The 13,493-nt window shown below is 40.3% G+C and overlaps 1 protein-coding gene across 1 annotated transcript; it reads left to right on the top strand.

The window, feature by feature from the left end:
* The first annotated feature begins 10,350 nt into the window (after positions 1 to 10,350).
* LOC130648523 (uncharacterized) lies at positions 10,351 to 13,420 on the top strand. The gene is made up of 5 exons (XM_057454575.1): positions 10,351 to 10,444; positions 10,628 to 11,887; positions 11,992 to 12,594; positions 12,694 to 12,923; positions 13,316 to 13,420. The coding sequence occupies exons 1-5, from the start codon at positions 10,351 to 10,353 to the stop codon at positions 13,418 to 13,420; spliced, it is 2,292 nt and encodes a 763-aa protein (XP_057310558.1).
* The last annotated feature ends 73 nt before the right edge of the window (positions 13,421 to 13,493 follow it).

The following is a 13,493-nucleotide window of genomic DNA, read 5'->3' as shown; positions in this document are numbered from 1 at the left end:
TTTTCCTGAGCGCCAGGCTCTAAAAACGCCGCTAACTGTGCGCACAGGCATTTAAAGCGTGTAATATGGCCATTTAAGACCTTTTAAAGAGTCTACACGTGAACCACGTCATCCCTGGAGACCAGACAAGTGGCCATCGCTCTATTCCTTTCAATCTCAATAGACTTCGAAGCATTAAGTCAATGTCCTGACCGCCAGTTTCTCAGAGCGCTGCTAACTACGTGTACAGGCATTCCAAGGCTGTAATATGGCCATTTACAGCGTAATACGGAGTCTACACGTAATTCACGTGGTTCCAGGTGCCCAGACAAGTGGCCATCGCTCTAACTCCTTTCAATCTCAATGGACATCGAAGCATTAAGTCAATGTCCTGACCGCCAGGTTCTCAGAACGCTGCTAACTACGTGTACAGGCCTTCCAAAGCTGTAATATAGTCATTTACGGCCTAATACGGAGTCTACACGTAAATCACGTAATTTCACGTGGCCAGACAAGTTGGTATCGGTATATTCCTTTCAATCTCAATGGACTTCAAAGCATTAAGTTGTTTTCCTGACCGCCAGGTTCTCAGAATGCTGCTAACTACGTGTACAGGCCTTCCAAGGCTGTAATATAGCCATTTACGGGTTAATAAGGAGACTACACGTGAACCACGTGGTTCCAGGAGACCAGACAAGTGGCCATCGCTCTATTCCTTTCAATCTCAATGGACTTCGAAGCATTAAGTCAATGTCTTGACCTCCAGTTTCTCAGAGCGCTGCTAACTACGTGTACAGGCATTACAAGGCTGTATTATGGCCATTTACGGCGTAATACGGAGTCTATACGTAAATCACGTAATTTCATGTGGCCAGACAAGTTGATATCGGTATATTCCTTTTAATCTCAATGGACTGCGACGTATTAAGTCGTTTTCCTGAGCGCCAGGCTCTAAAAACGCTGCTAACTGTGCGCACAGGTATTTAAAGCGGACTAATAAGGAGATTACACGTGAACCACGTGGTTCCAGGAGACCAGACAAGTGGCCATCGCTCTATTCCTTTCAATCTCAATGGACTTCGATGCATTAAGTCGTTTTCCTGAACGCCTGGTTCTCAGAACGCTGCTAACTACGTGTACAGGCATTCCAAGGCTGTAATATGGCCATTTACGACCTTATAAAGAGTCTACACGTAAAGCACGTGATTCCACAGGCACAGACAAGTTGCTATCGGAATATTCCTTTTAATCTCAATGGAATTCGGAGCATTAAGTAGTTTTCCTGACCGCCAGGTTCTCAGAACGCTGCTAACTATGTGTACAGGCCTTCCAAGGCTGTAATATAGCCATTTATGGCGTAATACGGAGTCTACACGTAAATCACGTAATTTCACGTGGCCAGACAAGTTGGTATCGGTATATTCCTTTTAATCTCAATGGACTTCGAAGCATTAAGTCGTTTTCCTGGCCATTTACGGGCTAATAAGGAGATTACACATGAACCACGTGTTTCCAGGAGAGATGCGATGCGATGCGATGGTCACTTGTCTGGACAAGTGGCCATCGCTCCATTCCTTTCAATCTCAATGGACTTCGAAGCATTAGGTCGTTTTCCTGACCGCTAGGTTCTCAGAACGCTGCTAACTACGTGTACAGGCCTTCCAAGGCTGTAATATGGCCATTTACGGCCTAATACCGAGTCTACACGTAAATCACGTAATTTCACGTGGCCAGACAAGTTGGTATCGGTATATTCCTTTTAATCTCAATGGACTTCGAAGCATTAAGTCGTTTTCCTGTCCGTTAGGTTCTCAGAACGCTGCTAACTACGTGTACAGGCATTCCAAGGCTGTAATAAGGCCATTTACGGCGTAAAACGGAGCCTACACGTAATTCACGTGGTTCCAGGAGCCCAGACAAGTAGCCATCGCTCTATTCCTTTCAATCTCAATGGACTTCGAAGCCTTAAATCGTTTTCCTAAGCGCCAGGCTCTAAAAACGCTGCAAACTACGTGTAGGCATTCCAAGGCTGTAATATGGCCAATTACAACCTTATAAGGAGTCTACACGTAAAGCACGTGATTCCACAAGCACAGACAAGTTGCTATCGCCTTTAAAGCGTGTAATACGGCCATTTACGGACTAATAAGGAGACTACACGTGAAACACTTGGTTCCACCAGCCCAGATAAGTGGCCATCGCTCTATTCCTTTTAATCTCAATGGACTGCGACGTATTAAGTCGTTTTCCTGAGCGCCAGGCTCTAAAAACGCTGCTAACTGTGCGCAAAGGCATTTAAAGCGTGTAATATGGCCATTTACGGCGTAATACGGAGTCTACACGTAAATCACGTAATTTCACGTGGCCAGACAAGTTGGTATCGGTATATTCCTTTCAATCTCAATGGACTTCAAAGCATTAAGTCGTTTTCCTGACCGCCAGGTTCTCAGAATGCTGCTAACTACGTGTACAGGCCTTCCAAGGCTGTAATATAGCCATTTACGGGCTAATAAGGAGACTACACGTGAACCACGTGGTTCCAGGAGACCAGACAAGTGGCCATCGCTCTATTCCTTTCAATCTCAATGGACTTCGAAGCATTAAGTCAATGTCCTGACCTCCAGTTTCTCAGAGCGCTGCTAACTACGTGTACAGGCATTACAAGGCTGTATTATGGCCATTTACGGCGTAATACGGAGTCTATACGTAAATCACGTAATTTCATGTGGCCAGACAAGTTGATATCGGTATATTCCTTTTAATCTCAATGGACTGCGACGTATTAAGTCGTTTTCTTGAGCGCCAGGCTCTAAAAACGCTGCTAACTGAGCGCACAGGTATTTAAAGCGGACTAATAAGGAGATTACACGTGAACCACGTGGTTCCAGGAGACCAGACAAGTGGCCATCGCTCTATTCCTTTCAATCTCAATGGACTTCGATGCATTAAGTCGTTTTCCTGAACGCCTGGTTCTCAGAACGCTGCTAACTACGTGTACAGGCATTCCAAGGCTGTAATATGGCCATTTACGACCTTATAAAGAGTCTACACGTAAAGCACGTGATTCCACAGGCACAGACAAGTTGCTATCGGAATATTCCTTTTAATCTCAATGGACTTCGAAGCATTAAGTCGTTTTCCTGTCCGTTAGGTTCTCAGAACGCTGCTAACTACGTGTACAGGCATTCCAAGGCTGTAATAAGGCCATTTACGGCGTAAAACGGAGCCTACACGTAATTCACGTGGTTCCAGGAGCCCAGACAAGTAGCCATCGCTCTATTCCTTTCAATCTCAATGGACTTCGAAGCATTAAATCGTTTTCCTAAGCGCCAGGCTCTAAAAACGCTGCAAACTACGTGTAGGCATTCCAAGGCTGTAATATGGCCATTTACGACCTTATAAAGAGTCTACACGTAAAGCACGTGATTCCACAAGCACAGACAAGTTGCTATCGGTATATTCCTTTTAATCTCAATGGACTGCGACGCAATAAGTCGCTATCCTGAGCGCCAGGCTCTAAAAACGCTGCTAACTGTGCGCACAGGCATTTAAAGCGTGTAATATGACCATTTACGGACTAATAAAGAGACTACACGTGAACCACGTCCTTCCAGGAGACCAGACAAGTGGCCATCGCTCTATTCCTTTCAATTTCAATGGACTTCGAAGAATTAAGTCAATGTCCTGACCGCCAGATTCTCAGAACGCTGCTAACTACGAGTACAGGCCTTCCAAAGCTGTAATATAGCCATTTACGGCCTAATTCGGAGTCTACACGTAAATCACGTAATTTTACGCGGCCAGACAAGTTGGTATTGGTATATTCCTTTTAATCTCAATGAAATTCAAAGCATTAAGTCGTTTTCCTGACCGCCAGGTTCTCAGAACGCTGCTAACTATGTGTACAGGCATTCCAAGGCTGTAATATGGCCATTTACGACCTTCAAAAGAGTCTACACGTAAAGCACGTGATTCCACAAGCACAGACAAGTTGCTATCGGAATATTCCTTTTAATCTCAATGGACTTCGAAGCATTAAGTCGTTTTCCTGACCGCCAGGTTCTCAGAACGCTGCTAACTACGTGTAGAGGCATTCCAAGGCTGTAATATGGCCATTTACGGCGCAATACGAAGTCTACACGTAATTCACGTGGTTCCAGGAGCCCAGACAAGTAGCTATCGCTCTATTCCTTTCCATCTCAATGGACTTCGAAGCATTAAATCGTTTTCCTGAGCGCCAGGCTCTAAAAACTCTGCTAACTGTGCGCACAAGCATTTAAAGCGTGTAATATGGCCATTTAAGACTTTTTAAAGAGTCTACACATGAACCACGTCAATCCAGGAGACCAGACAAGTGGCCATCGCTCTATTCCTTTCAATCTCAATGGACTTCGAAGAATTAAGTCAATGTCCTGACCGCCAGGTTCTCAGAACGCTGCTAACTACGTGTACAGGCCTTCCAAAGCTGTAATATAGTCATTCACGGCCTAATACGGAGTCTACACGTAAATCACGTATTTTTACGCAGCCAGACAAGTTGGTATCGGTATATTCCTTTTAATCTCAATGGAATTCAAAGCATTAAGTCGTTTTCCTGACCGCCAGGTTCTCAGAACGCTGCTAATTATGTGTACAGGCATTCCAAGGCTGTAATATGGCCATTTACAGCGTAATACGGAGTCTACACGTAATTCACGTGGTTCCAGGTGCCCAGACAAGTTGCCATCGCTCTATTCCTTTCAATCTCAATGGGCTTCGAAGCATTAAGTCGTTTTCCTGACCGCCAGGTTCTCAGAACGCTGCTAACTACGTGTACAGGCATTCCAAGGCTGTAATATGGCCATTTACGACCTTATAAAGAGCCTACACGTAAAGCACGTGATTCCACAAGCACAGACAAGTTGCTATCGGTATATTCCTTTTAATCTCAATGGACTGCGATGTAATAAGTGGCTATCCTGAGCGCCAGGCTTTAAAAACGCTGTTAACTGTGTGCCTTTAAAGCGTGTAATATGGCCATTTACGGACTAATAAAGAGACTACACGTGAACCACGTCATTCCAGGAGACCAACCAAGTGGCCATCGCTCTATTCCTTTCAATCTCAATGGACTTCGAAGCATTAAGTCGTTTTCCTGTCCGTTAGGTTCTCAGAACGCTGCTAACTACGTGTACAGGCCTTCCAAGGCTGTAATAAGGCCATTTACGGCGTAAAACGGAGCCTACACGTAATTCACGTGGTTCCACAAGCACAGACAAGTTGCTATCGCCTTTAAAGCGTGTATTACGGCCATTTACGGACTAATAAGGAGACTACACGTGAAACACTTGGTTCCACGAACCCAGATAAGTGGCCATCGCTCTATTCCTTTTAATCTCAATGGACTGCGACGTATTAAGTCGTTTTCCTGAGCGCCTGGCTCTAAAAACGCTGCTAACTGTGCGCACAGGCATTTAAAGCGTGTAATATGGTCATTTACGGCGTAATACGGAGTCTACCCGTAATTCACGTAATTTCACGTGGCCAGAGAATTTGGTATCGGTATATTCCTTTCAATCTCAATGGAATTCAAAGCATTAAGTCGTTTTCCTGACCGCCAGGTTCTCAGAACGCTGCTAACCATGTGTACAGGCATTCCAAGGCTGTAATATGGCCATTTACGACCTTATAAAAAGTCTACACGTAAAGCACGTGATTCCACAAGCACAGACAAGTTGCTATCGGAATATTCCTTTTAATCTCAATGGACTTCGAAGCATTAAGTCGTTTTCCTGACCTCCAGGTTCTCAGAACGCTGCTAACTACGTGTACAGGCCTTCCAAGGCTGTAATATAGCCATTTACGGCGTAATACGGAGTCTACACGTAAATCACGTAATTTCACGTGGCCAGACTAGTTGGTATCGGCATATTCCTTTTAATCTCAATGGACTTCGAAGCATTAAGTCGTTTTCCTGTCCGTTAGGTTCTCAGAACGCTGCTAACTACGTGTACAGGCCTTCTAAGGCTGTAATAAGGCCATTTACGGCGTAAAACGGAGCCTACACGTAATTCACGTGGTTCCAGGAGCCCAGACAAGTAGCCATCGCTCTATTCCTTTCAATCTCAATGGACTTCGAAGCATTAAATCGTTTTCCTAAGCGCCAGGCTCTAAAAACGCAGCAAACTACGTGTAGGCATTCCAAGGCTGTAATATGGCCATTTACGACCTTATAAAGAGTCTACACGTAAAGCACGTGATTCCACAAGCACAGACAAGTTGCTATCGCCTTTAAAGCGTGTAATACGGCCATTTACGGACTAATAAGGAGACTACACGTGAAACACTTGGTTCCACGAGCCCAGATAAGTGGCCATCGCTCTATTCCTTTTAATCTCAATGGACTGCGACGTATTAAGTCGTTTTCCTGAGCGCCTGGCTCTAAAAACGCTGCTAACTGTGCGCACAGGCATTTAAAGCGTGTAATATGGCCATTTACGGCGTAATACGGAGTCTACCCGTAATTCACGTAATTTCACGTGGCCAGAGAATTTGGTATCGGTATATTCCTTTCAATCTCAATGGAATTCAAAGCATTAAGTCGTTTTCCTGACCGCCAGGTTCTCAGAACGCTGCCAACTACGTGTACAGGCCTTCCAAGGCTGTAAAATGGCCATTCTCGGCCTAATACGGAGTTTGAACGTAAATCACGCGATTCCACGAGTCCAGACAAGTTCCTATCGGTTTATTCCTTTCAATCTCAATGCACTACGGAATATTAAGTCGTTTTCCTGAGAACCACGTCCTAAGAGTGCTGCTAACTATGTGCACAAGCCTTTAAAGCGTGTAATATGGCCCATTACGACCTAATACGGAGTCTACAGGTAAATCACGTAACTCCACGAGCCCAGACAAGTGGTCATCGGTCTATTCCTTTCGATCTCAATGGACTACGACGTATTAAATCATTTTCCTGAACGCCAGGCCTAAGAACCCTGCTAATTACGTGGACAGGCCTTTAAAGCTATGGCCTTTTACAGCCTAATAAGGAGACTACAGGAGAACCACGTGGTTCCACGAGCCTAGACAAATGTGGCCATCGGTCTATTCCTTTCAACCTCAATGGACTACGCTTTTAAAGCGTGTAATATGGCCCAATATGGCCTAATACGGAGTCTAGAGGTAAATCACGCGACTCCACGAGCCCAGACAAGTGGTCATCGGTCTATTCCTTTCAATCTCAATGGACTACTATGTATTAAGTTGTTTCTGTGAGCGCCAGGCCCTAAGAAGTCTGCTAACTACGTCGACAGGCCTTTAAAGTATGTATTATGGATATTCACGGCCTAATAAGGAGACTACACGTAAATCACGTCGTTCCGCGAGCCCAGAGAAGTGACCATCGGTCTATTCCTTTTAATGTCAATGCACTGCGATGTACTAGGTCGTTTTCCTTTGCGCCAGGCTCTAAGAACGCTGCTAACTACGTGTACAGGCCTTCCAAACCCTAGTGTTTTAAAGATCCGTTCAAAAACGAAGAGAAACTTCTCCTTTTTACCTGTTTATCCTGAGGAAGTTCATAAAGTGATACTGAGCCTAAATGCAAAAAAGGCAGTCAGTGGCCCAATTCCAACGAGAATAATTCAGATAGTTGCAGACAAAATGTGCTTGCCACTTACAAACTGCATAAATTTTTGCATCACTGACGGTATATTTCCATCAGTACTGAAACTATCTGAAGTTATTCCCGTTTTCAAAAAGGGTGACAACTCTCGGAAAGAAAATTACCGACCAATTAGTATTTTAAATAGTTTTTCTAAAATTTTGGAACGGCTTCTATTTAATCAGATTTCTAGCTATTTTTAACCAATATTTTCATCATTATTATGTGATTTTAGAAGTAAATATAGCACCCAAAATGCTCTATTTCGCCTAATTGGTAAATGGCATCAGTGCTTAAATAAATCTGGGGTGGTGGGAACTGTCTTAATGGACTTGTCAAAAGCATTTGATTCCATAGATCATGGCCTTTTAATCTCAAAATTGGCTGGTTATGGTTTTGATAGAAAAAGTCTTTACCTTATGAAAAGTTATCTCTCTGGACGTTTTCAAAGAACCAAAATCTGCAGTTCTTTTAGTGAGTGGCTCTCAATTGTTTTCGGCGTTCCACAAGGTTCTAATCTCGGTCCACTTCTGTTTAATATATTTATAAATGACTTATTATTATTTATTGAAAAAACTGATATTTGCAACTTTGCTGATGATAATACAATCTACACTTGTGGATCTCAATTAAATGAAGTCATTGCTGACCTTCAGCATGACTTAAATAAGGTATTAGCCTGGTTTGAAAACAACCAATTGGTTGCTAATCCAGCAAAGTTTCAGATGATGTTTTTAGGTTGTCCACACAGTGATACTTTATCGCTAAGAATAAACAATAACTTCCTAGTCGCATCGGAATCTGTAAAATTATTAGGCATTACTATTGATAGATGTCTCACTTTTAATGAGCACATCTCTAATCTATGTAAAAAAGGAAATAGCAATGTCAGATGTCTTTACAGAATGAGACGATTCATTAGTTTTGAACAATCAAAGTTCTTGCTTAATTCTTATATTTTATCAATATTTACCTATTGTCCCATTATATGGATGTATTGCAGTGCTGTGCAGTATAAATTAATCATTTCAACACACAAACGTGCATTGAGAGCTGTAACAAAAGACTATCATTCCAGTTATCAGGACTTGTTGGTAAATTGTAACAGTGTGCAAATTCACGAACTGCATTTATGTACAATCTGCATAGAGATTTATAAAACATTAACAGACGAAAATCCGTCATTTATGCAGTCTTTTTACGCTAAAAGACGTATCAGTTACAATTTGCGCAGCAAAAATAGTCTACTTTTACCATCCACAAGTTCAACACGCTTTGGTACTAGATCTTTTTTGTTTCGAAGTTGTTTGTTATGGAACTCTTTGCCTGACAGAGTGAAAAGTTCTCTCTCCATCAAGAGTTTTAAAAAGGAACTTATCTCACCTAATCTTTCAGATCTCTGCACATGTAGGCTACATAAGTCGGCTATTCTCGTCTCTTATTTTTAATGTTTGGTATATCTTTGTGTTTTTTTTTGTTTATTTTTTTTTTTTTTTTTTTTTTTACTTTAGTTGGTGTAAATTAGTATTTACCATTTACTATGTAAAACCAACTTTAAATAAATGAAATAATAATAATAAATAATATGGATATTTACGGCTTAATACGGAGAATACGCGTAAATAATGTGATTCCACGAGCCTAGACAAGTGGCCACCGGGCTATTCCTTTCAATCTCAATGGACTACGATGTATTCGTTTGTTTTCTTGAGCGCCAGGCTTTGAGAACGCTGCTAACTTCGTGGACATGCCTTTAAAGCGTTTAATATGCCCTTTTACGGGCTAATAAGGAGAATACACGTAAGTCACGTTCTTCTACTGGGCCAGGAAGTGGCCATCGCTGTATTCCCTCCAATCTCAATGGACTACTACGCATTAAGTCGTTTTCTTGAGCGCCAGACACTAAGAACGCTGCTAACTACGTGTATAGGCCTGCCAAGTCTGTAATATGGCCATTTACGCCTAATACTGATTCTACACGTAAATCACGTGATTCCACGAGCCCAGTTGCTATTGGTTTATTCCTTTTAATCTCAATGGGCTACGACGTATTAATTTGTTTTCCTGCGCACCAGGAACTAAGAACGCTGCTAACAACGTGGACAGGCCTTTAAAGAAGGTAACTTAGATATATACGGTTTAATAAGGAGAAATCACGTAAATCCCGTGGTTCCAAGACCGCAAACTAGTGGCCATCGGTCTATTCCTTTCAATCGTAATGGACTACGCCTTTAAAGCGTGTAATATGGCCCATTACGGCCTGATACAGATTCTACACGTAAATCACGTGATTCCACGAGCCCAGACATGTTGCTATCGGTTTATTCCATTCAATCTTAATGGGCTATGACGTATTAAGTCGTTTTCCTGAGCGCCACGCCTTAAGAACGCTGCTAACTACGTGAACAGGCCTTTAAAGGCTGTAATATGGCCTTTTGCAGCCTAATAAGCAGGCTACAGAAGAACCACGTGGTTCCACGAGCACAGACAAGTTGCCATCGTTCTATTTCTTTCAATCTCAATGGACTACCATTTATTTATCTTTTTTCTAAGTGCCAGGCCCTAGAAAGGCTGCTAACTACGTGGACAAGCCTTTAAAATATGTATTATGGATATTCACGGCCTAATAAGGAGACTACGCGTAAATCACGTGGTTCCACGAGCCCAGACAAGTGGCCATTGGTCTATTCCTTTCAATCTCAATGGACAACGCTTTTAAAGTGTGAAATATGGCCCATTACGGCCTAATACGGAGTCTAGAGGTAAATCACAACAAGACATGTGGCCATCGGTCTATTCCTTACAATCGCCATGGATTACCATGTATTAAGTCGTTTTCTTGAGTGCCAGACCCTAAGAACGCTCCTAATTATGTGCACAGGCCGTTGAAGTATGTAATTTGGATATTTACGTAAATCACGTGGTTCCATGAGCCTAGACAACCTGATAGCCCGCTCGATAGTATCTGTAAACTTAGAGTTGCTAATCCCGATAATCCTCTTTTAGGTTACTTAAATATAAACAGTCTGAAAAATAAAATTGTCGACGTCAGAGAGATCATGTCTAAATTTTCTCCTGACTATTTCGTACTTGCAGAAACTAAACTGGATGAATCTTTTCCAACTGCTCAATTTAATATTGACGGATATGAAATTAGAACCCGAAAGGACAGAAACATACATGGAGGAGGTTTAATTGAGTATGTTGGGAAAGGGGTCATTTGTAAACAGTTACACAATATTGGAATTGTAGAGAATGAAATTATCTGTTCTGAAATTACTATTAGAAATAAAAAATGGATTATAATTAGCATTTATCGGCCACCTTCATATTTGAACTTAACACAATTTTTCTATGAATTGGAAAAAATTCTAAACAATGCTCTTTCTAAATGTGACAATATTATTGTTCTGGGTGATATTAATATAGATTTTTATAATCCAAGTGATAGTGGCTATGGGCAGATGCAGTCACTTTGTGATATTTTCAATCTCAAAAACCTCATTAAAGATAAAACATGCTTTGCAGGAACAGAAGGCTCTTCAATTGATGTCTTATTGACAAACAGATATAGGTCTTTTCAAAATAGTTCAGCGTTTGAAACAGGGTTAAGTGACCATCATCTAATGATAACTGCATTTTTAAAAATGCATCTAGCCCGTTTACAGCCAAAGAAAATATTCTATAGAAACTATAAAAATTTCGATGAAAAGACGTCTTTGGCTGATGTAAAAGCTGCTGACTTTTTTTGTGACACTGCCGATCCTGATTTGAACTATGAAAATCTTCAAGTAATTTTTAGAAATATTGTAGATAAACATGCTCCTTTGAAACAGAAAACATTGCGTGGAAACTATGCTGCCTTCATGAATAAAGAATTAAGAAAGGCTATATACTCTAGGTCAAGGTTTAAAAATAAATATAACAATGATAAAACTGAGGAAAACAATGCCAATTATAAAAGACAAAGAAACAAATGCGTAAAATTACGAAATATAGCTGTTAAGGAATATTTTAAAAAAATAACCCAGGCCGGAGCAGTCGAAAATAAAAATTTTTGGAAAGTTATGAAACCTTTTGTAACCAATAAAAATTGCTTAAGTAATGCAAATATTACGATAATCCAAAACGATAATTTGATTACAGATGAAAATGAAGTGGCAACAACATTGAATAGCCACTTCATAAATATTGTTGAAAATAGCAGTGGTATTAAACCTACCTCTATTGATTTTAAATCTACAGAAATCTTACAGATAAGAAAAAGTTGATTGAGAAAATTTTAAAAACCTATAAAAATCATCCAAGTATCCTAAAGATAAAAGAAAATATTGAAAATGTGTCCGAAAATTTTCAATTTAAGGAAATAGGTGATGAAGAAATCAAAAAAGTATTTAAAGTAATAAACACTAAAGCGTCTGCAGGCGAAGATAAGATACCGCCAAAACTTGCAAAACTAGCTAGTGAGCACTTAATATTGCCCCTCAAAAATGCCTTAAATAGTAGCATCCGTGCCAGTTTTTTCCCAACTAAAGCTAAGCGTGCGGTTGTTACACCAATTGACAAGGGAAGCAAGGAAAAGTACAGTCTCAATAATTTTAGACCTATTAGTGTATTAAATTTTTTCTCTAAGTTTTATGAAATAATAATCAAAGAGCAAATAATGTCTTTCATGGAAAAAAAACTTTCTGTGTACTTATCTGCTTACAGGAAAAACTATAGCACCAATCACGTATTGATACGCCTATTAGAGGATTGGAAAAAAAAACTGGATCTGAATTATGTGGTTGGTTCAATATTAATGGACTTATCAAAAGCTTTTGACTGTGTCCCCCACGATCTACTTATAGCCAAACTTCATGCTTACGGTTTTGATTTAAAATCACTTGAGTATATTCTATCGTATCTTACAAACAGAGAACAATCCACACGAGTAAATGCGGAGTATAGTATATTTGAATTAATTTTGTCAGGTGTGCCTCAGGGTTCTGTGTTGGGCCCAATTATTTTTAATATATTTATGAATGATTTATTTTATTTTATTGTAAATAGTGACCTACATAATTACGCAGACGACAATACGATATCAGCTTATTCAAACACTATTAAAAATCTCATTAAGACTTTAGAAAGGGAATCCGAAATTGCCCTTTCTTGGTTAAATAATAACAAAATCATAGCAAATCCAAACAAATTTCATTCGATCCTTCTATCAAGAGCCAAAATTGATAACTCGAAGCTTGACATAAACATTGGCGATAGAGTCATACAATCAGAAAGGTCCGTAGTAAAACTTTTAGGAGTAACAATTGATGATAAATTAAATTTCAACTTGCACATTAGTAATCTTTGTCGAAAAGCCTCAGCCCAGCTGAATACATTATTTAGATTTAAAAATGTACTATCTTTGCAAACAAGATCTATTTTAGCACAAAGCTTCGTGTATGCAAATTTTAATTATTGTCCCTTAGTTTGGCATTTCTCTTCTTCGAAATCTCTTTTGAAAATTGAAAAACTCCACAACAGGGCTTTAAGTTTTATTCATGATGACCCAAGACCAGTTGATTGCCCCCCAAATAAACATTATATGGAATTACTAAGGCATAGATATTTATGCATAGAAATATTTAAAATTCGGAGAAACATCAGTCCTTCTTTCATGAAAGATATTTTCCTTTTTGAGGAAACTGATAGGCCAGTAAGAAGTCAAAACATGAACAACCTAAAAACCATCAGTGTGAAAACAAGCACCTTTGGTCTAAACAGTTTGCGATGTTTAGCCCCAAAAGTTTGGAATAAACTTCCTTTTCATACGAAGAGTTGCGAAGATCTAGTTAAATTTAAGCAAATGATTAAAAAATGGAATGGCTCT

Source organism: Hydractinia symbiolongicarpus, chromosome 7 (assembly GCF_029227915.1).
Source record: "Hydractinia symbiolongicarpus strain clone_291-10 chromosome 7, HSymV2.1, whole genome shotgun sequence".
In the NCBI taxonomy this organism is placed as follows: domain Eukaryota; kingdom Metazoa; phylum Cnidaria; class Hydrozoa; order Anthoathecata; family Hydractiniidae; genus Hydractinia; species Hydractinia symbiolongicarpus.
This window is presented reverse-complemented; position numbering and strand designations above follow the sequence as displayed.